General features: G+C 46.8%; 1 protein-coding gene across 2 annotated transcripts; it reads left to right on the forward strand.

The window, feature by feature from the left end:
* Positions 1 to 3,372: 3,372 nt before the first annotated feature.
* On the forward strand, positions 3,373 to 22,789 carry LOC135905514 (endothelin-converting enzyme-like 1). Of its 2 annotated transcripts, XM_065436451.2 has the most exons (5): positions 3,378 to 3,941; positions 5,917 to 6,088; positions 9,922 to 11,160; positions 15,420 to 15,770; positions 20,466 to 22,777. In XM_065436451.2, the coding sequence occupies exons 1-5, from the start codon at positions 3,571 to 3,573 to the stop codon at positions 20,595 to 20,597; spliced, it is 2,265 nt and encodes a 754-aa protein (XP_065292523.2). In that variant the 5' UTR covers positions 3,378 to 3,570; the 3' UTR covers positions 20,598 to 22,777. The 2 variants fall into 2 exon arrangements, with proteins under 2 accessions (XP_065292524.2, XP_065292523.2); XM_065436452.2 differs by lacking the exon at positions 15,420 to 15,770 and having other exon boundaries at positions 3,373 to 3,941; positions 20,466 to 22,789.
* Positions 22,790 to 23,525: the final 736 nt, after the last annotated feature.

Raw genomic sequence — 23,525 nt, forward strand, 5'->3', positions numbered from 1 at the left:
AGCGATTTGCGATGTTTGCATAGTGCCGGTATGCGCTTCGTATGCGCTGTGATTTCGACATTTTGTACGCGTTGAAGCGACAGATGCTGCCGCGATTACTAATTCCAGCGTTTTCACAGGCAGTTTCCGCTCTCATCGAGCGATGTGTGTTTATGTTTACCAGTGCGCGCGTGACACCGTGCTGGTTAACTTAAACACGTTGGCGGGCTGGTTGGGTTGAATCCATGATAGAATGTGCAAGCGCGACTGAACAAGGACGTAGAAAGAAGCAGACACACAAAGACAGTGCTGTCTCAGTGTGTCTGTTTCTTTCTACGTGCTCGTTGAGTCACGCTTACGCATTCTATCATTCTTAATTGGTTAGTAAGCGAATGTTTACAAGTTTATACGGCGATAAAACTATTATCCTTACTTCGTACAGCTGTCTTCTAATTTCCCATCGTAATCGGGGCTTCGCCTTTCCGACGGAACTGCAATTTTTTTTATATCTTAATGTCAACTAGAACATTGGCTATCCCTACTTGCTCTCTGATCCACACCACTCTGTTCCATCGCTCTATGCACGGTCCTTAACTTGTTCTCAAGCTTCTTTGTTAAGCTCAAAATTTCTGCCACATACGTTAGTGCCGGTATAATCAATGAATCTACATTTTTCAACAATCTTTTTTTTATGTCAGGTAAGCTACCAGCCAGAATTCTGCTGTGTGCACTAGTACGGTACGCGCGTACCATCGCAGAGCTTCTTCGCAGCCCATTGGCTTGATATTTATGTCAATATGGTTGGGAATGAGGCTAGCGAAAGATGCGTAAGGTCACGTGACACCCTTACCCGTCTTATCTGACGTTCACTACGTTCGTACCGTTGCATTGATTTTGTGCGATTCTCGTTCGTATGGTACCCATGTCACATGATACCCATTTTGTCTGATGTGCCCTGCGGGGGTACTATAACAGAGCTCCTTCGAAGCCCGATCGTTTGATATTCATGTCAATATGGTTGGAAATCAGGAATAGACTGGTGATCGAATGTTACGTGAGATTCTGTGACACCCTCTGCCGCATGATCGGACATGCGCTACATGGTAATAATCGCAGAGATTGTTCGAAGCTCGTTCATTTGACTTCCATGTCAACGGGGCTTGTAAAAAAAAAAAAAAGTGAGATGTCACGTGACGCTCTTTTCAGCCTGTTTTTATCATCTTTAGAAATCAACGGTTTGTTGCTGGATGTCCCTTTGTTTTAGTGCCTGTCAGCAAAGCCATCAAATAGTTGCATTTTGCAGGACCTGTTCATGGCAATAATATGATGTGCATAACAGTTCATTATTTCTATGATGTATCGCGCGGGAAACGCATTTTTGTTGTCACAGGAAAACTCTTCAAGAAGTCTCTTCAGTTATTTTTGGTCGGCGCAAAAGTATAACAATTCGTCATTATTTTGCACTTCCTAGAAGAGCTCCGCAAGTGCATCTTTGGATTAAATTCTCTGGGGTTAGGATTAAAATACGTGGCACGTAGAATAATTTATTTGGCAATGAGATTAAACGTGTGACACCTGGATTAAATTGACTGGCGCTTGGACTAAAATAGCTGGCGCTTGAATTAATGTGAGCGGGAAAACCTGTAGTACACTCTACTTGCTCCCATCATTCCGATCGTGGTCGCTTCTGTTTCGAGTTTCAAGCGTACTATGTACTTGCCCAGAATATGGCACGATCCACAAGCAGTATGCGAACGTAAAACTTCATTTTCTCTCAAATTGCGCGTTTTATGTTTTCAGAAAATATTATTCCAATTCCTGTGAAACTTTGCGCTCATGTACTACAACCAGTCATAAATATCCTGAACTAGAAAAAAAAAACGTTGATGCTATGAATGATAATACTGAAAAAAATTACACTGCAAGATGCTCTGTGGCTCTTTGCATGCAGTGATTTTATTGTTTTGGACACAAACTCCAAGGAGGATATATCTCTTTAGTTCAGATATAATCTATGGGTATGTAAATAACTGTCTAATATCATCACATTCCTCTTTGTGGTTGCAGGGAAAAGGTACATTGTATAATTAAACACACCTGAAATTTTGGGAGTGGGCCACAGGAAGGGTAAGCCATGTAGCCACACACACACACACACACACACAGTGGCATAAGATAGTATAAGATAGTAGAAGGATCTTATGCTACACCCAGGGGCATTTTTGTCAGCTCGTCAAATTTGATGTGTATACCTGCTCCCGTTTCTAAAATATTACGTTAAAACTTGTGCCATTCAGCCTACCTACCCCTTTAAGTTCTGACTTAATTGTGCGGCGCATAAGTGTGAAACAAATCGCAGTTTCGCGAGAAAGGCGAACCACTGCGTGATAGCAATAGCAAACTATCAGACAGTTCCACGAAGTAAGGTGTGTAGTTTTATAGACCATATAATTTGCAGTGAACATTCGCATACTAACAGGCATGGTTGTCACGCGCGCACAAGCAAACATCTCTCCGATGACCGCGAACACCCGCTATCACAACGCTGGCGTAGGGATGAGCGCTGGCAAAGGGAGCGCGCGGGTACGTTCCAAAAGCGAACGTTTCGTGCTGCCGTTCGCTTCACCATCTCGATTGTGCCGCGCCTTCGAAAGTCGGATGAATCGACCTCCAACAATAGGCGTGCTGCAAGACAGTGCGCATGAAGCCACCAGCGATCTCGTCTCGCCCTTGCATTCTAGCCTTTCGTCGTAGCGCTTACAGCCATATCACCCGCAACAAAAGGCGCGCGCGCAGCCACGCCTGGGCTAGAGGAGAAGACGAGCGCTCTCCTCTAGCGAGAGAGGCGTCAGCTTGTCTAGCCCAGCTGTTTGATGACGCGTAGCGCGGGCTCGATCACGTGACCTCCAATTTGGGCGCGTGCGAAGAGGGCGCCAATCGTGGAGGATGAAAGAACTGACGTGCATCAGACCACCATCCTTCTCGGCTCGACTTCATATGCTCGCCATCGCACTCTAAGCAGACCATGTCACCAGCATGAGCCCAGGCTGCTCTTCTCGCACTTGGACCTTATTCGGGAGAGCACGGTGGCGAGGACGGCGACAGTGCACCTGGATTGTCCGCATAATTGCTGTCCTAATAACATCGCATTAGATTACATATGTTACATAGGATGACAATTGGGACAATTGTGCGCATTGCATTTAGTTCTATTTTAAGTTAAAAGGCAGGGCATCGGCCGGAGGTAGCTTAATTTCTCCTACATACAAGAAAATTTGCGCCCAATTTATTTTATCGCCCAATCCTAGTGTGTGTTGTCGTTTATTTCTCGGTGTGGTATGATGAACTTTATTCAGGTCCTGAATATGAACTCTTAGGTTGACGCAGGCGGCTCCCACGTGAGTCGAGTCATTTTGAATTCCAGTGAACAAAGAAGAAGCTCGTAATCTGCCGCGTGCGCGAGCGCCCACCGCGAGCCAGCCAGCACTGACAGAAGAAGAATCGCTCTAAGGGCAACTGGCTGCGAGTGCTCACCGCTCCTCAGAGTTCCGGCTTTCACTTCCTCGGCACGGACGTTCGTCTAATGACACCATGGAGTCCATTATTCTGTCAAATTCTCCGCAACAATTTATCACACGTCATTGGGAGAAGAGCTGGGCTTCGCAAGAAAGGTACCACTCCGGAGAGCTGACACAGCCGCGGGGCCCACAGAAGGAACCCCCAGCAGTCAGTGGGTCTGGCGAGCGGTTGCTCCCCGAGGAGGACACGTCGCACGCTGGCTGTTGGCTGCGCTACGTCTCGTTCGCGGTGTCCATTGCCCTGGCCATGTCGGCGACGCTGTTCACCTTTCCCGCCGTCCTCGTGGCGCGCATCGGGTCCTGCCAGCGTGGCTGCTTCCCCCTCCCCAAGGACCTGTTCCTCTCGCTCAACCGAAACGTGCATCCGTGCGACGACTTTTACGGGTGAGGCATTCAACTGCTTCCATCTGTGCTTCCACTACACCCTACGGTCCCTAGCGTCCTAGCTCCAACTCATTTAATACTTCCTTTAATATAAAAGACTCTGGTCTTAGCAATCATCGGTTTTGAAAAAGAACATACAGCAGCTTACGGCATAATGCGTTGTTAATACATGATCTCTTTGTGTTCAAGCGGCGACAATTCTATGTCGTCTGAGCCGATGCAAGTTACCTTAGGCCGGCTGATGCCCGAGCATTTAACTTAAAACATATGCTTTTTCAGAATTATTATATATCTATTTAGGCGGCGTTTCCTTTTTTTTTAGTGTTTGAGAGGAGTGCTGTAAACAATGGTTCTTTCTGACTCTGAAAATGTGTAACTGTTTACAGGCATGGTGCTCGAACATTGAGAATCACTGAACAAAATGGGTGGACTGCAATGCATTATGTGCACTTAGTGTGTGCTTAGACTGAACTCATACACTTGTTTAAACTGTATCTTAATTTTTTTTAAATATAGGGGCATAAAGTCGCTTGTTCTGCAGCGCATGCGTAGAGGCAGATGTCATACTTTCTATGAAAACCTCCAATAATGTTTCGTTATCAACTTTGGTACGCATTAAAGTTAGTTAGTGCTGATTCCATTGGACCACTGCGTACCCACTACACTGCATGCATATACTGGCACGAAATTAGGTGAAAAGTGCTGTCTTTCAGTTCACAAGGAGTGGGAGAACAGTACATAGAGCACAAATGCATTTCTTTGTGAACGTCGGGATAACAATTTCAGTACTGGTGCTATGTATTGACAAAAGGTATATTGTTGTACTGTGTCTATTATTTTAAAATAATCGTCACATTGATATTTGTCCGATATTACAGTGGCATAAATTCAATGACTTGACAACAGCTCATCTGGTTGGAAATTAACTTGGCACAAGAAAGACACTGACCACAGTCAAAGTGAAAATTTCTCTGTGGTCGTTTTCTTGCGCTTTTGTAGCGACATGTATCGCAAACGTCATAAGTAGAGCTAACTATAGCACCTGCGAAGTTGGAACAAGCTTGGACATTGAGTGTCTACACCACACCTACAGCAGTGCTTCCCAAAGTGGCTAATAGGCGTAAGTGGAGGGAGCATTAGCTGAACTACCAGCTGGCTTGTAAACGTCTAGGTCTAGAGTACAGCCTACGAAAGACAGCTCCTAGCTGTGGCCTTAGCTAGATCAAGCTGGAAGGTAGAGGTCTGCTAGCTAGCTGCGTGCTTCCCGGACTGTAAACTACACGGTCCGGTTCAGGATCGCTGAGTATCGATGTTTGGCGCTGCTTCGTATTTAGAGCAAGTGTGTACTCGAGTTCCATGTCGTGATTGGCTGCATGTTGAAGCTGTTCCGTGCTTCGCGTTTCTGGAAGAAATGTTCAGTGCGATTCTCGGTGCTTATCGTTGGTACTCGACGATGCTCCGCTTCGAGTTTACGAGCCACCATGCGCTCGCATTCTAAAACCCCTGCACTGATGCGTACCGAACACGCTCTTTTTGTGTGTTGACGCTGCGCCACGCGCGGCACGCGCCTTCATATACTCAACTGTGAGGTTTCATAGTCAGCGCCTCTTACGTCGTGTTTTTTCTCTCTCGTGCTCCTCTCAACAAGCTGCTCCCACGTGCTACCTATGCTTCCCAGCTCCCCGACGAGAGCATACGACTCACGGATGCCATAGCTTTGCGTAGAGGCGAGAAATCAAGCCAGAAAAAAGTTGTAGCAGACGAAGCTATCGCTTTATTATAAAGAAAGAAAAAAAAATGTCTTCTCACATAAGCGCCGCCGAGGTTACGTAAATGTACTCATTTCTGAGGTGTTCTTGCGAGCCTGTCGATTCGGGGGGCGCCGAACATTCCCTCTGTTCACCTTGTTATCTTGCTTAAACATTTCGATAGCTGCGCGCATTCTAAAGTGGTTGCCGGAAACTTTCATGCCCAGGTACGTGTGTAGTGGCTGGGACGCCGAGCACGGTCACCGGACTCCGATAGACAGGTACAGAATAACGTTCACGCGGCGCGTCATCAATGCCATACTGCTTGAGAATATCCCCCTGCGTTCCACGAAGGCGAAGGGAAAGGCTGCAGGATTGTTATTCCGATGCCTCAGCCAGGTGAGTTAAACACAGGCACGGTTACATGCAGCGCGCTATATATCTAGCTGTTACGCACTTTTCCTGGTGGAGCCACATTGGGGAGCGTATATGTATCGATCCTTTTGCACGCAATATATATATATATATATATATATATATATATATATATATATATATATATATATATATATATATATATATATATATATATATATATATATATATATATATATATATATATATATCCTGAGAAAAGACACGGAATCTTCACTTTTGAGGAAGAATAGAGAATAGCTACTGTCTCAAATGGAATTCTTAGAGTTGTTTTCATCTGTGTTCTAAACCTAAAGCACATGGAGCAGCCGAGTGAAATCACGTGTTTGGCTAAGCTCGCTCATACCACTGTAGCAGCAAAACTATGTTGAGTTTTATACAACACTGCTTTTTCAACATAAATGCGCTGTTGGGTACTCGACATAGTAATATTTCTAGCAGCATATTTTTTTTAAAGAGAAAGACGATGTAAACAATAAGCTAGCAGCCCCGTTAAGAAATTGAATTCATAATGCAAAGAAGGGGTAAGGCGTGCAGACACGGACACAAGATAAATGGACCTCTTCTTTTCATTATGAATCCTTGCCAATTAGCTCAGCTTTCTGTCGTTCTAAGCATTTTGTCTAGTACTCTGAGCCCTTTTCCTTGTTCTCCTACTCATTTGTATAATCTTGCTTCTTTAGCTTCCTTAATTGCGATATGTATCTTCCGCGCTTAAAAAAAAAATAACGGCTTTCGTGTTGTCCACTTCTCTTGTGTCCGTGTCTGTACGCCTTACCCCTTTTTTGCTTTATGAATTCTTACCAACTAGCTCAGCTTTATGTCGTTCTAAGCTTCAAGAAATTGAAATCATATACATTTTTTATTTATATATATTAAGTGCTACCGGCCTGTAGTTCAGGCCTTTGGCAGGAGTAGGTATTAAATACAATTCACATAGTGTATTAGAACATGCGCTTCATGCGCAGAACTGCGTAACAGATCATGCGTGAAAATCGACTGCAAGCATAAGAATACAAGAATTTGCCGTCACGTACACTGTGAGGAATATGCATATTAAATACAAGAAAGAACAGCACAAGTTCTAAAATACAATCTTAGAAAAATGCTAATCACACGTTGTAGTGCAAGTTTTAGAACACAAACCTTGAAGAACGCTAATTGCTGTAATAATATTGATTAAACTTAGTAGGTAAAATAAACGTACAGGTATGAACAACATGAGCAGTACATATAGGAATGATCAAATGAAGTAACGCAAGAACATTTCGAAGAGCACGAAGCTGTGTAGTAATAGATTTTTACTAGATGCTATGTGAAAATGTATTAGCGGAAAGCTCCCAATTAATACTTCTAAGTGCTTTCAAAAATACATCAATTGTTGGACTCGTGACCACATCTGCAGGCAGTGCATTCCAGTCGGAGATAGTGCGAGGGAGGAACGAGCTTTTAAAGGTTTTGTTTTTCATGAGTACTTTGCGATTTTTTCGGGGTGGTGAGAACGTGTAGCGGGACAGGTTACACGTTCGATGAACGTGTTCTGGTTCGTTCGTGGCATGTCCCCTTGTGTGTATATATATATATATATATATATATATATATATATATATATATATATATATATATATATATATATATATATATATATATATATATATATATATATATATATATACACACGAGGGGTGACCTAAAACTTACCGAAATTTCCTGAAATAACCATTTCTTTTTATTTTAAAGGGGGAAAGCAAGTTATTTGCCTTTAAAGTAATCGCCTTGATCTGCAATGTACATGTCGATTCGGTTTTTCTTACGTTGTTTGACGCATTCTAAGAAGTTTTCATTTCGGATGCTGTCGAGGGTCACCTGCGAAACTACTTTTAGGCATGTACACCACTGAAACGCTGCCCCTTCAAAAACATTTTTTTTCACTTCTGCATTTTTTTAGTCAAAATTTATTAGCGTGCACTCCAACTGATGCATATGTTCTCTGATAACTCTAGATTGTCATTCGGCCAATCTTGGTTGATCGTTTCACGAATGAAATCAACACCTTTGTCGGTCCCACTGTTTGAAGGACGACCCGAACGAGGCATATCTTCATGCTCAGTCTGCCATCTTTGAATCGACGATACCGGTTGTAGACTTGAGTACGGCTCAATGCTTGTTTCTGGAATGCTTCTTGAAGCATTCCGTTAGTTTTTCTGAACTTATTCCAACAGAAAACAGAATTTGATGCAGAGGCTCTGCTCCTTACGATTTCAAATGATGGTTTCGCAATTGTGTCGTGTTTAACCACTTCAAAATACAGCGATGCACAGAATGACTTGCTTCTTCGCCAGGACACCGATAGCAGAGGGTTATAGCTAGCTACACCTAGTGGTGGGTCATAGACGTAACCTCATAATGGGCTTGAAAACGGAAGTTCGGGTTATCTTGGGTCACGCCTCGTAAATAGGGTGTTTCGGCCAACGTTAGCCTAGCCATTAAGAGAAAAATAATGATTTAAGAAAACGCGTTGAAGATGCAATTGTAAGACATACGGTGTCAGGTCGCCAGACTTCGTGAGGAACGAACAGCGTAGGTCTTGTAATCGTATCTTGCACCGTGATTTTGTAACCTTCTTTTTTTGAACAGCTTGACACATGACATATGTTGAGCATGCATCAGCATGTCCAACATTAGGCACTTTTGGTTGGGTGTCCTCAACCATCCACGTGCGCAGCGCGTGAGGTGGTGCGTACGTAGCGAAGCGCGCGCGCACGAAACGGCAATAGTTGGTCGGACGCAAAAGTTGAGAAAGGGTTTACTGACTTGCACGCGCAGGAGTCGGTAGTGTGCTATTCAGCGCCACCATATGCCAGCTTTTGAAACTGTGTAGCCAATATCAGCCGCTTCGAAGGGACTACAAGCCGAAGTCATTTCTTCGGCAGGAGCAATAGAGACGTTTAGCTTGTCCGCTATTGCGGTAAACGGGAGCGGTTTGGGCGGACTGCCGGATTTGCGGGAGCGTAAACGTGAGCGGCCAGAGCGGGGCAGCCGCGTGGTAGCGTAGAGTTCAACCAGACGAACACAGAGCTAAAACTGCACTACCCACTATATCCTGCTTCGATACTCGTGCAAATTTTTGGCAGCGGCGTGATTGTGAACTCGATTATGCCACTGTCGAAAATTTATACCAGCAGCTAAACAGAATATAGTAATTAGCTTTGTGCTTGTGTGGTTGAGCTTTGCGCCACGAGCTGGCGCCACCAATCTGGCCGCTCACGTTTACGGCCCGCTAAACCGGCAAACCGCCCGCGCTTGCCGGAATACAGGACGCACTAAAAGTCTCTAATATCTAAAAATGCGCTGTCGTGGACATGCGAGAACACGCGACAACGTGTCCCGCAAAGGCCGCAGAGCCCGCAGCGGACGCTACGAAGCTTTTGAAAAGCTGCGTACTGCGCATGCGCACTGCCGCCTCCGCGGGATTCCTGCGTACGCAAAGCTATTGCGGACGCCCAACTAAAGCTGTCGAATATCGAAAAAATGCGCTCTCGTGAAGACACGAGAACACGCGGGAACGTCCCGCAAAAGCCGCACAGCCCACAGCGGACGCTACGCAGCTTTTGAAAGGCTGTGTGTGTACGCAAGACACCGTGTGAGCTCCTGCGCGCTGCGCATGTGCACTGTCGCCTCCGCTGATTTCCAGCGTACGCAGAGCTGCTGTGGACGCGCAACTAGATGTGTCTATTGCTCACTGTTTGTGCCTACGTAGTGGCATGGACGTTTATATTGCCGCTTCTCCATCGCAGACTGAGCGGGAAGGGATAGACAAGATGAAAACATTTCTCGATGACCTGGGTCTCCCTTGGCCGAGCAAATCATCTTCATCTCGGCCACAGCTCCTCAACATCCTGGTGCGGGCGTCGCTCGAGTTTGGTATGCCAATGTTCTGGGCCTTCTACGTGGGTCGCCATCCGTCCCGCACTTCCGAGAGCACCATCTACATGACGCTCGACCCGCGGTGTATGGCGTGGATTAGTGACATCGAGGCACTCAGGGTCCGAGGAAACGAAGACGCCTATCTGAGACGCTGCGCTGAGGTCGTTGGTCGCGAAGGCCAGTCCTACTCCCGCATGATCAGCGACGTGCTAGACATCCACTTCGCCATCGTCGATCTCGTGAGAAGCCACTGGTCCGAATCCGCCACTCCTGCTTACAACAGTCTGAGTGATCCTGACCTTCGGCGGGCAATCAACGGCCACCTTCCCGATGATGCACAGATTTGGCCACAGGACGAGGTGCTCAACCTTCAGCCCAACTTATTCGCGCAGCTGGATGCGATGTACCTGAGTAAGAGCGAGTTCCAGGAGAGATTCAAACTGTTCCTCGGCGCCTACGTTGTTTGGGCGCTGTCCCCGATGCTATCCCAATATTTGATGAGCAGCATGCTAGGGTACATGAATCGAGAAGAGAGCAAACGAGACTACCGTTTCCTCAGGTGTATCGACGCGATTGAGTCTCTGTTGCCGCTTGTCTTGTGGCAGTTCCAGCAGGACGCTCAACAAGACCTCGCGCTCTCGTGGAACATGGTCCGCTTGAGCGTACACTCGGTGAGCTCTTGGATACGCACGTACGGAGAGTCGACCGAGCAGCTCGCCAATGCCATCACGACAAAACTGGCGTCCAACGCCTTCAACATGACCAACACTTGGGACTTGCTCGACGACGCGTACAGCTATTTTCCCAACTCCACGGCCGCGTCATTCTTCGATTCGTACCGTAGGGGAGCCCGGGCTACCGCCAAGTTTTTCAAGAACTCGCTGCGTCAGCCGGAACACAGCATCTATCACGTGCCCGGACTCGCCGGTCTCCGATTGTACCAAGTTCTTACGGCACGCGAGGTGGTGGTCTGTCCCTTCCTGGTGAGCCCACCGCTCTACGAAAGTTGGCATCCGCCACCGATACTTGCAGCTCTGGCGGGAACTGACGCTACGGGCCAGATTTTGGCCGTTCTCAAACTATTCTTCTTCTACAACGATCGGTTCGAGGTGAGTGCTCGTGTATACCTCTGCACCGCGAAATTTTACTTCAAGGTCAAAGGAACAAGGCGTGTTCGGTCTTGGCGCATGTAAATTCTAACTAATAAAAGCTGCAGCGCGAACCAGAAAGGAAATGAAGTCACACAAGCAATCTATGAAACTTGCGAGGGACAAATATTTTGGCCATTAAGGATCGAAGACGCCAAATCTTCATTTTGTGACGGAAAAAGCAGACGGCAATCTCTTAAGTCATTCTTTATAGCCGAACGGGGCATTCGACGAAAGGCTGGTGCCTTATAGAGCGGTGAATGTGTATATAGAACATCCGAACACGCTGAACGCACGACCTCTTTCGCCATGCTGATGATTATGAGGTGTCACGAGTGGCAGTACTAGCGGCAGTGTGTTACTAACGCCGTTACACAGGCTGCTGGTACTCAGTTCTTTGCGCAACGCCGCCTCGGTGCATATTGGGTCAAATCAGTGATCAAAGGCGATACGAGGGGGCAAGGATAAGCGCTCAAACTTGAATGAGTGAAAGTTATGCAGTCCATTTGTGACGAAATTTGGGCCTTCTGGAACAAATATTTTGCAGGCGCCGAGCCAAGTTGCGCTGCGTTACCCGCCGAGGTTGCTCAGTGGCTATGGTGTTGGGCTGCTTAGCACGAGGTCGCAGGATCGAATCCCGGCCACGGCGGCCGCATTTCGATGGGGGTGAAATACGAAAACACCCGTGTACTTACATTTAGGTGCACGGTAAAGAACCCCCGGTGGTCGAAATGTCCGGAGTCCCCCACTACGGCGTGCCTCATAATCAGAAAGCGGTTTTGGCACGTAAAACCCCATAATTATTAGTTGCGCTGCATTTTTCTCGGCGTGATATGCCGCCGTATACTTTGACAGACGTGATGATATCTAAGCATCCAAACTTTCGCTGCCTCCATCAATGATACTCCTGCAACGTCCGCGTCACAGGTCCCGGTTCATGTACTTGCATGCGCATGTGAGTGCGCGTGCACGAGTCGCGTGCTCTCCCGTCTCGTGCAGTTCCTCAAAACTAAATTACTAACCGTAGTGGGGGGCTCCGGGTGAAGTTTGACCACCTAGGGTTCTTTAACCTGCACCCTATGCATGGCGCACGGGCGTTTCTGCATTTCGCCGCTTTCAAAATCCGGCCGTCGCGGTCGGCATTCGATCCAGCGACCTCGTGTTAACAGCGCCATGCCATAGCCGCTAAGCCGCCACGGCGGGTCAGTGATGCAAAAGGATAGACAGTTGGGCGAGTTGGTACGGTAACATGATTTTGGCTTCTAGCGCGAAATGAAACACGGGCACAGAAAGGAGCAGACAGGACGAGCGCTCTCAACTAAATTTTTATTGAAACGAAGAATATATATATAGGTGATTGCAAAAACCGTAGCATAAGAACATGACAAGGTAAACTGAAAAGGTGACTTCCATACCCCCTGATATGTTTAACTGATGCTTTTTACCTTGTCATGTTCTTATGCTACGGTTTTTGCAATCACCTATATATATGTTCCTCGTTTTAATAAAAATTTAGTTGAGAGTTAGCGCTCGTCCTGTCTGCTCCTTTCTATGTCCGTGTTTCACTTCGCGCTAGAAGCCAAAATGATGTTAAGGGTCAGTGATATATCCCTGAGGGTATGTATGTGTGCAAGGCTGAAAATATGAGGAGAACAACTACGCAGCCATACTGGCGAACGCATTGTATACGATTGCTGCGCATGTCAACATGAAAGCGTAGCGGGGAGGTTACGAATTGTTTTTTTTTTTTCTGGTGCGAGACGGGCAGGGGCGCATTAAAATGCTTCAGATATGCGTTTCGGCAAAAAAAAAGAAAAGAGAAAGAAAGCAGATTTGTGCGACATTGCCGCATCACAACTCAATTTCTAGCGGAACGGTTTGTTTCGAATAGTTGCATTGAGATTTTCACTTGCCTGTAATTGAATCACACTTTTTTGTGAAACGTTCGCTTCATCTGGCTCGCTCGTTTGAAACGTTGTCCGCATACATCGTGATCATCTTTAAGTTCTATGGAATTTTGAAAACACCTTTTGAGAGCGAGCATAATTCTTGTCGTTGAGCCGTATTATCGAATAGGCAGACATTACTCGCCCGAGAAATTGAAACACTCATTGAACTAAATAACAAAAAATGACTACTAAACTTTTTTGTTAATTACTTTACGGCACATGTTGCAATTTACGAATTGCGGCCGATGAGTTCGCAAGACGCATCCACTTGAACTGAATTTCCAGAATGACGCCAATTTCGAGATATCACTTACCAAAGTGTGGGACAAAAGACATGGGCGTTCCAGTTATATGTTTGTGCTTCAATGCATAAAAGAGCGTTTTGTTTTAAAAAAAAGTAAATGGACCAACACTGAATCCTTACAGCGAGTTCGATGGCGCATATCTCCAAACTGGTGTCCTTTCAGAAGTTCATTCCAACTGGATACGCCTCAGAAACTCACTGGCTACAATTCGAAAATTGCAAAGTGTGCACCAAAAAAATTATTTATGAAGTTCATTAGCAAATTCTTGTTGATTAGTCGGATATGTATTTCGATTATTCATGCAGGTACTGTCCGCCTCTAGAATTATTTCATCTGCAACAGGCGATTTCGAAAAATTCCATAAAACTTAAAAATTATCATCCCTTCTAACGCTTTCGAACGCTTGCTTAAGTTTTTAGCCAATGCCATAATTACCCACCGTGGTTGCTCAGTGGCTATGGTGTTAGGCTGCTGAGCACAAGGTCGCGGGATCGAATCCCGGCCACGGCGGCCGCATTTCGATGGGGGCGAAATGCGAAAACACCCGTGTACTTAGATTTAGGTGCACGTTAAAGAACCGCAGATGGTCGAAATTTCCGGAGTCCTCCACTACGGCGTGCCTCATAGTCAGAATTTTGGCACGTAAAACCCCATAATTATTATTATTAATAATGCCATAATTCTCTTACACACTTTCAACTTTTGCACGCGCATCAGCCATAGTGTTTCCTCCATTTTCACCCCATTTGAACTAAGGTGCTAATGATCCTGTCAGAGCAGCGGGTGAAATTCTGCGCTGTAAATGAACCATATCTTTCACATCTCCCAAAATTTGCCCCCAATTTTCGCGAAATATGAACAAGGTCATTCATTTAGTTTACTGAGGACACCGCGGGGCTCTCGTATATATATATATATATATATATATATATATATATATATATATATATATATATATATATATATATATATATATATATATATATATATATATATATATCCCAGAAATACAGGGAAAAAAAGAGGGTTCAGTAATATTTTGCAAAGATCGTAAGTAAGTCATAAGCTATGGCCATCTAAGTAGTGAAATTTCAAAATAGAATCAAGCGCGAAAATTCGTGAAAAAATGACCACCGAATATTGAATTCAATACCGAGTTTTTTTACTAATTCCTAAAGCGACGTCATAAAGTTTACGCGGAGTGTCTGGAAAAATAAAGGAAGTACGGCTTGTATACATTTAGTTAGCATATACACGTAAAAGCGTTCAAAATTACACGCTCGGACAAGTAAGGAGCTTGTAAATCATAAACAACTGCTTTCAGTTATCTGCAGCGCCAGTGCAATGACAGTAACGAAAGAAAGAAAACAGCAGGTTACGAAGTAAAACTGCAGCGTTACAATGAGAGAGAGAAGTGTGATACTATAGGACCGCACATTGTATTAAACGGATGAAGACGTGGTGAAACTGACCGAGTTAGAATAAATTAGCATATAAGCTGCCTAAAAGCGAGAAAGCCGTATTGAATGAGTTGAAATTATCGAGGTCCAATTGTCCTGTACCGTGCGATCGATCGGGATGTGGTGTCCCTGTGCAGCCACTGCAGTTAGCGCGCAGCAGAATCATTCGGAACAGTCCTTACAACATCCATCGTGTATTGTTCCTTTCGAGAATCCGATAAGTGTCCTTGTGTCATATATTTGAAAGAAACAAATATTCGACAGCATCGGCTGGCGAATTGTGTAACCAAATACGAATCGAACAGCGAGCATTTACTCGAATTGTATTCAAAACTTCGAAAGATCGCACACCCCTACTTAATATAAACTGCAGATGAACGATCTAGACATTTCGCGACAGCGGTAAAATACGCGTGTAACGTTTTTCGAGTGCTTGCTTATTAATCGCGCTTGCATCTTCGCTTTGGAAATGTCCCGTGTCGACTTCTCCCCTCTCGCGTGCGCAGGCTTACAGCGAGGCCCGCCTGGACCACGGGGCGCGAAATATGCTTGCGAGCATGCGGCGTTTCTCGGAGTTGGTGAAAGCCAGCGATATCATGAAGAATGCGAGCCTGCGCGAAAAGGACGACGTGTGCTCGGCAAGCACCGCAGCACACACCGCCAGCCTCATGCTAGACGTGATGGAGCAGCGCCACGCACCATCCGCGGCTGGCCACCATGTTGCTCCGACCCACGGCAAAACCCACTGGCTCTACGAGAACGAGCGTGTGTTCCAGGAATTCCTGCCCGAGCAAATCTTCTTCATGCTCAGTTGTTTCTATCATTGCGGGAATGCCGGAAGCAGGCGTCAGGGAAAGGTGCGCGTTCTTTTCCCGATTTGCCAGAGCGTATTATATTAGCGAATCGATCGCGTTATGACGAGGTGATTGAACGCGCGCGTTCTTTATACCGAAAGCACGTGAGTCTCGATGTGTGCATTCATGGCTAAGGCAACGCTTACAGCAGCTACGCCGTTCTCCTGAGGCTCCGAAGATATTCAGAGCAAGGATCATATTCACAAAAAAAGTTGTACAATTATTCTTCAGAGTGAATTCCAGCCAATTCTGATGCTGAACATGATAACCCAAGGCGGTTGGCCAGGGTCAGAAAACACTAGAGATGAGAAATAATAAGCGAAAAAAATAAGATGGACACACACTCGAAGGGAAGACGAAGGCAAGCGCTGGATGCAATGCAAGACCAACTAGTCAAACAACTATTCTTCCTAGACCAAAAAAGCACGTATGAATAGAAAGACTTGTGAATTCGGCCCCTCCCTTCGTTCGCGTTTCAGAGTTCTCTTTCTGGACTCAAGTACCTGAGAAGGATGTGTGCGTTGGTGATATAGATGCATGTCATTGTCCTTCTAATTACTTCTAGCTTAAATGAAATTGTAAGGTTTAAAATCACGAAATTGCACAGTGGTTTATGAGGAATGCCGTAGTAGAGTAGTTGGCATTACTTTAAAACTCCCGGTGTTCTTTAGCTTGCACCTAACTTGAAGTTAGGCTACAGGAGCACTTTTAAATTTCGCCCATATTTTAGCTGGGAATCGAACTCATCACCTCGTGCTCGACAGCAGAAATTTATGGCCACTGCGCCGCCTATTTCTAGCTTTGAGTGAGCTTTAGAGGAGCGTAAGCGAACAGAGTTTTGGCAAACACAATTGGGGCTTGCCAGTTTCTTTTTGTTTTCGTTTTTTCAGTGCTGCATTTATATTGCGATAGCAGTTATATGGACACTCCAGACACATTTCAACAGTCGCGTCGCCGTCGCCGTGAGGTTCCGTATGAGTGAAAGCTTGTGAGGGTGAGCCGGCGAACGCGGTTCAGTCTCGCGTGCGCGACTGAGGAACGCGGCCCGGATGCGTGCCCTCTCCTGTAGCGCGCGAGGCAGAGGGTGAGACCAGGGAGGAGGGGCGTTCTTCTCCGGCGGCTGCTACGGTGCTTCGATGTCCGCCTCGCCCGCCGCTCCGTACAGAGTGGAGACAACCGCGGCGTCTACTACGGCGTTGGCCATGTGAATCTCGGACGCCGTAGTAGACGCCTTTGGCCGACGCTGCAGGAACGCGTTGCCGCCGCTCGTGTGTACTCAACGCGGTCTGCGACGTGGCTAAAGTGCGCGCCCGCGCGGGCCTCTTCTTCAAAGCGATCTGCGATGCTTGCAGAATGCGCGTGGTGCCGATAGCTTCGTATGTGCTGCGCTTTCGACGTTTCGTACGCCTTGAAGCGGCAGATGCACGGAGGTCGATTGGCTCGCGGCTGCTGCCGCGATTCCTAATTCCAGCGTGTTCACAGACAGTTTGGGCTGTCATCGAACGAGATGGGCTTATGTTGACCTTTGCGCGCGTGCCACCCTGCTAGTTAAATTTGTTAAAACACGTTAACGGGCTTGTTGGTTTGAATCCATGTTAGAATATGTTAGCGCGACTGAATAAGGACGTACGAAGAAGCAGGCACACGAAGACAGCGCTGCCTCTGTGTGTCTGTTCCTTTTTTCGTCCTCGTTGAGTAACGCTTACACATTCTATCATAGTTAATTTAGTTAGATAGGGCCCATAAATCTATCATCCTTACTTCGTACAGCTATCTACTAATTTGCTATCGCTATCGGTATCTCGCCTTTCGGGCAGAACTGTGGATTTTTTTCACAAGGTCGTCTTATCTACAACACCAAGGCCAGATGCTTAGTTTCGTGCACTGCGTTTTTCAGCACTGACCGAATGCCAACCACTGTGCCTTAGGCATCACAACTTGTCTGTGGCATAAACCTGACTTTGTTCTTGGCGCATTCATTAAGTGGGTCGTAATCAGAAGAGGCCATGAGTCAAGTTGCGGGCAGGCTGTAGTATACAAATTAAAGGACCTTAAAAACAATGGAAATACGGCATTTCTATCCCTTAGATGCTTTGTATGTGGCAGCTGACACTGGGGATGCGAAAATCTAGGATTTTTTTAACAGGGCTCATGTTCAAGGGCGCTTGACGATTCTCCCGTATTCTCAGCGACCCTCGACTGGAAACATCGTTAAACACAGAGTTCAGATCAGCTCCGCCCCTCGACTGATAACAACGCTACACTTCTTAAGAATTGCCGTAGATGATCACGAAGCGCATTGAGCACTTGTGTGGCGGGATGGCACTGCTATCTGCTTTTTCTGAACGCGACAGCGTTAAGGAGCTCGTGTCGCAGAAAAGTCGGCGTCGTCGGTGGCGTTGGCCATGAGCGAAAAATCCCGGAAGGCAATTCATAAATAAAAAATATGGCTGTGGCTTAGGTAAGGTTAAGCCCAGGATGCGAAGCATACTAGCCTTTATTTTAGTTGTTGAACCACTGTTTAGCCTGGTGAACTGCTGTTGCTTGGCTATATTTGGTTCGGCTAGACGAAGAAACAACTCATGCATTACTTCTTCGCCTTCAAGAGTGGAACGCGACAGCGTTCCCGTCGACCCGCCAAGGGGTGTAAGACAATGGGCTACAGGGCAGCGACTACGCGCCCCGCATTGGACGCGGTGAGCGTCGAGCAAAGCAGCGTTCGGCGCGGCAACGAAATGTGCGCCTGAGCAAGAGACGCACGCCTTAGAAACAGCGCGTTTCTAAGGCAACACCGCATTCACTAGAGGCGCTTTTGTACCGCTTTGAAGCGTTGTACTCGTGGCTCAGTGGTAGCGTCTCCGTCCCACACTCCGGAGACCCTGGTTCGATTCCCACCCAGCCCGTCTTGCAAGAGTTGAGCCAAAGCCACTTCTCCTCTGTCGTGACGTCACGGTGTCACGTGATTTCATGGTCACCGCCGCGCCTGAGGAGCTGGGTTGAGCCCTCGTAATATGCTTCGCATAAAACAACTTGCAAGATGGGCTAGGTGGGAATCGAAGCAGGGTCTCCTGAGTGTGAGACGGACACGCTACAACTCAGTAATGATTTCGATGGTTCGAAGCGTGACAAAAGCGCCTCTAGTGAATGTGGTGTTGCCTTAGAAACGTGCCGTAGAAAGGTATACTGTGGTGTATATGGGTAATTATGAACATGCAAGTTACAGTAGTCGCAGTTAAACGAGTAGGGAAGTACGTTTCCGCTACATTTCTTTTGCGCACGCAGAGCCATCTTGCGGCAAACACAGAAGACCCCCTCCTTGCAATGTACGGCGCTGACCCGACAGGTTGCGCGCCAATCGCCCGCTTCTCCCCTTCGTCTTGTTTGAGCGCATTGGGGCCATGCGGGGACCGGTGCGGGGATGCCCTAATGCCCTTGCGTTTCATAAGCTTTCTCGTTCTCTCTTCCCTTCCAACTTCCAGCGTGCGTCACTCGAACCCTCGTGTTTAGGCGACGCGACTCCTCTTTTCGCATTCCTCATTCCTAGGTGCAGCGTCCGATGCGGGACGCCTCTGACGTGATCGCTGCGCCGTAGCGCGTCTGGAGGGAAAGCGTCCCCTTCGATGTGTGCCGTGCTGCTAGCGAGGAGTCATGCGAGGAGTCATGCGTCTGTGTGGGGCTCCCAAGCGAGATAGAGGACGATCCCATCGAGGCGTCAGCGCCATGATCGCGTCCGCCTTCATGGCGCATCGCGGCCCGGCTGTCCGTGCCGATCACGACGTTTGGCTCACGTAGATCGTTTCTCCCTCCGACACACCGAGCTCTTTGGTTCGTTCCGCTTGCTCAGGCGCACGTTTCGTCTTTGTGTGACTCAAGAACATGCCGAGCGAATGAGTGGGTTGTGTGAACGGGGTGTGATAACGCTATCGGTTCCACTCTTGAAGGCGAAGCTTAAGCGTCCTCCAACGTTTGTTTGAGTGGAAGTGGAGTGCTGAGTGGTGGAACCTTCTGTAACACCGGGGTAATTAAGTCATTGATATCTAATCTCAGGGACTCGTCAAGTGTTGGGATTTGTCTTGACTGAATCGTTTATATCACTCAGCCTTAATTGATCGATATACCTAAAAAAGGTTTGTTATTTGTGCCGGTTGTATAATGACGGCTTGAAAAAAAATGCGCTTGTTATAGTTGGCTGGGTTTAACGTCGCAAAATAAAATAGGTGCTAGCCTATAAATGTCGCCGTATGGTGGAGATTACCACGTCAAAGTCGACCATCTGGAGTTGTTCAACGTGTGTGCATGTGATGTTGGGTACAGGAACGTTCTTTTTTTTTTTCGTTCCTGTCCGTCCGAATTTGATAAGCTTGGAAGGGAAATCAGACTCGCACACTCATGCACAGCGCCATAGCCAAATTAGCCCTGCGGGTAATGACAGAGAGGTAGAGGCAAAAAGAAATGTACAGTTTCGACTCGTGCCTGAGCTACAAACTCATCTATGTGAAAGTAATAAGTCGATAAATAAACGCGTTGGGGGGGCGAAGCTTGGTCGTCGCTAAAACGTCTGCATTCAGCTGACATCAAGCGGGAGGCAGCTCATCAAAAGGAAAATCGTTTTATCATTTTTTTATCAAATATAGATGCCACTGGAAGTTGGCCGGAATCCTTACGTTGCGCGACTGGTTGCCTGGTCCCAATTTGCAGATCGGCATTTGCAACATCGCTCTCCCGGCGTCGCCGCGGTTCCGGCGGGCATTCAAGTGCAGCCCCGAACGACTACTCGTCACGAACTTCACGTGGCCAGAGCCCCCAGAACCGACCACCGCCGCGCCGTAGTTCCCTCGGTGTCATCATAAGCTCCAAGTCGAGCGTAGCTGATTGCTGGAGAGGGACTTGCGCCTTGCGAAAGATTTTGGAGGAAAGACCGTGCGTTTGTGTGTCTAGTGCTTTATCTACCTTTGGTTTATTAGACACTTATAGCTTTTTCTTTCTTGCTCTCTTGCCATACTCTTATTTGCTGTGTTTTCGCTCTATCGTAGAGACAGCGCTGCGTGCTACATTAATGTATTGATAATGTTTCGTTCTTTTTGGATACTTCACGCGGTGCTTAGCGTGCTGCATTTGACCTTGCTCAGCAGGGTACCCGAAACAGTTTACTCGGAGGTATACATTGTGGTGACTTGAGGAACAATGGTGATCTGGCTAAGCGGCTTTATTTTGGCACTTAGACAGCAACGTGTGTGACTTGTATATGGTGAAACAAAGCGTTACGTGGAGTTCACTCCGACATGTCTTTTATTTTTGCTTGTTTCTGATAGCTTATTGTACGCCGTGCTGTGTAGTTTATCAATTGCCATATTTTGATGAATAACTTGGTGAAAGAAGAGTGAGAAAAATGCCTCGCCATGTGATTTGCCGTGGTGCGCAGGTTATATGGCCTAGGTTATGTGGATTTGCATACGGAATGCGGGGAACGCTTTGTGTATGCTAAAAGCGTTGGCATTTCCTACAGAGACTGTGAGTGACTATAGCCTTTTTTAAAGTTGAATGTTTTTTAATGTTTTACTTTGCAATGTTAAAAGATTTCCCAATTTTAGCCGATAGCTTCTAAAACTCACATGGCCTTCATATCATGTTTGCGAAATGGATGTTTGCTCTGTGCGGTTATTGTCCTTAATTCCTGTCTATGCACATCCATTTATATTTATGCTGTGGCCCAACATGTGTGCATTGTGGTCCAACCTACGTGAATCAACCAGATGTGTAATAGTACTATGCAGACTGCCCAACGGACGTTCTTTTCCGCAACATGTGTTCAACAAACTCTTAATCTCCGCTAGCGCGTGATAATGTTATAACGATAACTCTGATAGTGCTCTTGGCATCACCTGTACGTGAGCTCGATATTTTAGGCGACTATGCCAGTGTCTTGTAAGAGTAGCGTTACTTGCTCGCTTTGCATATGTATTATGCATATACAAAGGGATTTATAAGTTTTGCATAACGCTCATTAATAGCTGGACCACCACTCTTGACACGCCGCTGCTGTGGTTGTGACTAATTGCTAAGCAGTTGCTTGTAAATGTTTTAAGCCACTGGACGCAAGTGGCCAGGAAGTTGGGCGTTCGCTTAAGGACAACGAAAAATAAACTTAATGCTGAACAGCACTCGAGCGAGGCGATCGTATGTAGATCCTCCGCTCTGCAGTGGGCGGTCTCTCCTGTCCAGGAGCCTAGTGGCCTTAGCTGCCTTTCTCGCATGGTTGACCAGTTCGAGCTGGTCCGTCGAGTCGGAGCTAGACGGCGCTACCTTCCATTGTCGTGTGGTTTCGGGTGTCATAGGTGTAAGCTCTAGCGAGCTCTTCCACATGCCCATATCATGTGGTAGAGTATTGCGCATTCACCACAGTGGGGTCATTTATAAGAATGCAGCGCAGGGTCTATTGTATGGTACAGACTCAAATGTGTATATGCGTGTGTAGTTTCCGCCATACTACAATTTCCTCTCGCGTAAGCTTTATGCGGCGGCGGTTGTATTCTTCGTGACAGGCAGTACGTGTTGTAAGATGTGCGTGTCGGTTAATGGTGGTCGCCGAACTCAAACTAGTATAGCTTTCCAAGCGCACATGCTTTGTCGTGCTGTGTGCCGCGCTCTGTCGCACTTCTCCGTCGTGCGCTTCTCCTGCAGAGATGCGGCGCTTCATCGGCAGCCAATGTCCGTCGTCACGCTGTCTTCAGTGTCGTCGTGACGCCGTGGTCGTTACACTGTCGATATTCCGTTGTCATCATGCTGTCGTTTTCATTGCGCCGACATAATCTGCGTCAAATCACCGTCGTCACACTGTCGTGCCGTCTATGCAAGAGTGTTCACGATAAATCGTGCCACCATCATCAGCCACCTTTATTGACGTCAGCAGTCTAGATCGGAAGTATTGCGAGCGTTTCTTTTTTAAATTTTGATGTAAAAATGAAAATGTAAGCTTCGTCAGAGCCGGCTATCATAAAATCCTAAATTAGTTGCTCAAGCAACAACAAAGAAAGCACGAGAAGGAAGAAAATATTAACAAGTGCTGTTCACAGACAAACATGTCGTAAACATGCATTAAGACTCTACAGGCGCCAGCACGGAAAACACAGTGTAGTATAAGTCATAGGATGGTCACGCAGCACACAGGAGTGTGAAAGTCCAACACGAGACCTTTCACCTATAAGTATATAAGGATAATACGTCCGCGACACCAATACACTAGAAAAATGCAATTTAGAGAAGACAGAACACAATGTTACTTAGAAACAGCCTATAATATTATTGTTTACTGCAGAATTACAAGGGGGCTCTCACGGCAAGCCATAACACTGCTAGACTCGCCTCACTAGATAACGTTCTAACGTCAAACGATGCCAGGTTTAGATTTCAGTGGTGGTCTGTCCGGATCCAGAGTTCTTAGCATTCTCTGCTGCGTCACAGATCTGACCGCCGCCGTGGTCAGTTGCTTCGCGGCTGCTGGGGACTGAGGGCCGGGGTTTGATTGTTGTATCCATATAGGAGGTTGTGGCCAAGTACTGCACCAGGGTGGCCAATCCTGATCTGGTTAGAGAGTGCGTTACCGGTTCTGGTCACCGGGATCAGGCCGCACTCCAGGCCTGTTTGTGCAATTTTCACAACACACGGTTTTTTTTTTCCGGTGGAAAATTGCGCGGCACCGGGATTCGAACCACGGTCCGCTTGCACGTGAGGCGGATACTCTACCGCGACCACAGGATT

Source organism: Dermacentor albipictus, chromosome 3, assembly GCF_038994185.2.
Source record: "Dermacentor albipictus isolate Rhodes 1998 colony chromosome 3, USDA_Dalb.pri_finalv2, whole genome shotgun sequence".
NCBI lineage: Eukaryota > Metazoa > Arthropoda > Arachnida > Ixodida > Ixodidae > Dermacentor > Dermacentor albipictus.

Coding starts and splice junctions, on each gene's coding strand:
- LOC135905514 (XM_065436451.2), top strand. CDS start 3,571: ATGGAGTCCATTATTCTGTCAAATTCTCCGCAACAATTTATCACACGT. Junction 3,942..5,916: donor CCGTGCGACGACTTTTACGG/GTGAGGCATTCA, acceptor TTTCATGCCCAG/GTACGTGTGTAGTGGCTGGG. Junction 15,771..20,465: donor GAAGCAGGCGTCAGGGAAAG/GTGCGCGTTCTT, acceptor CCCAATTTGCAG/ATCGGCATTTGCAACATCGC.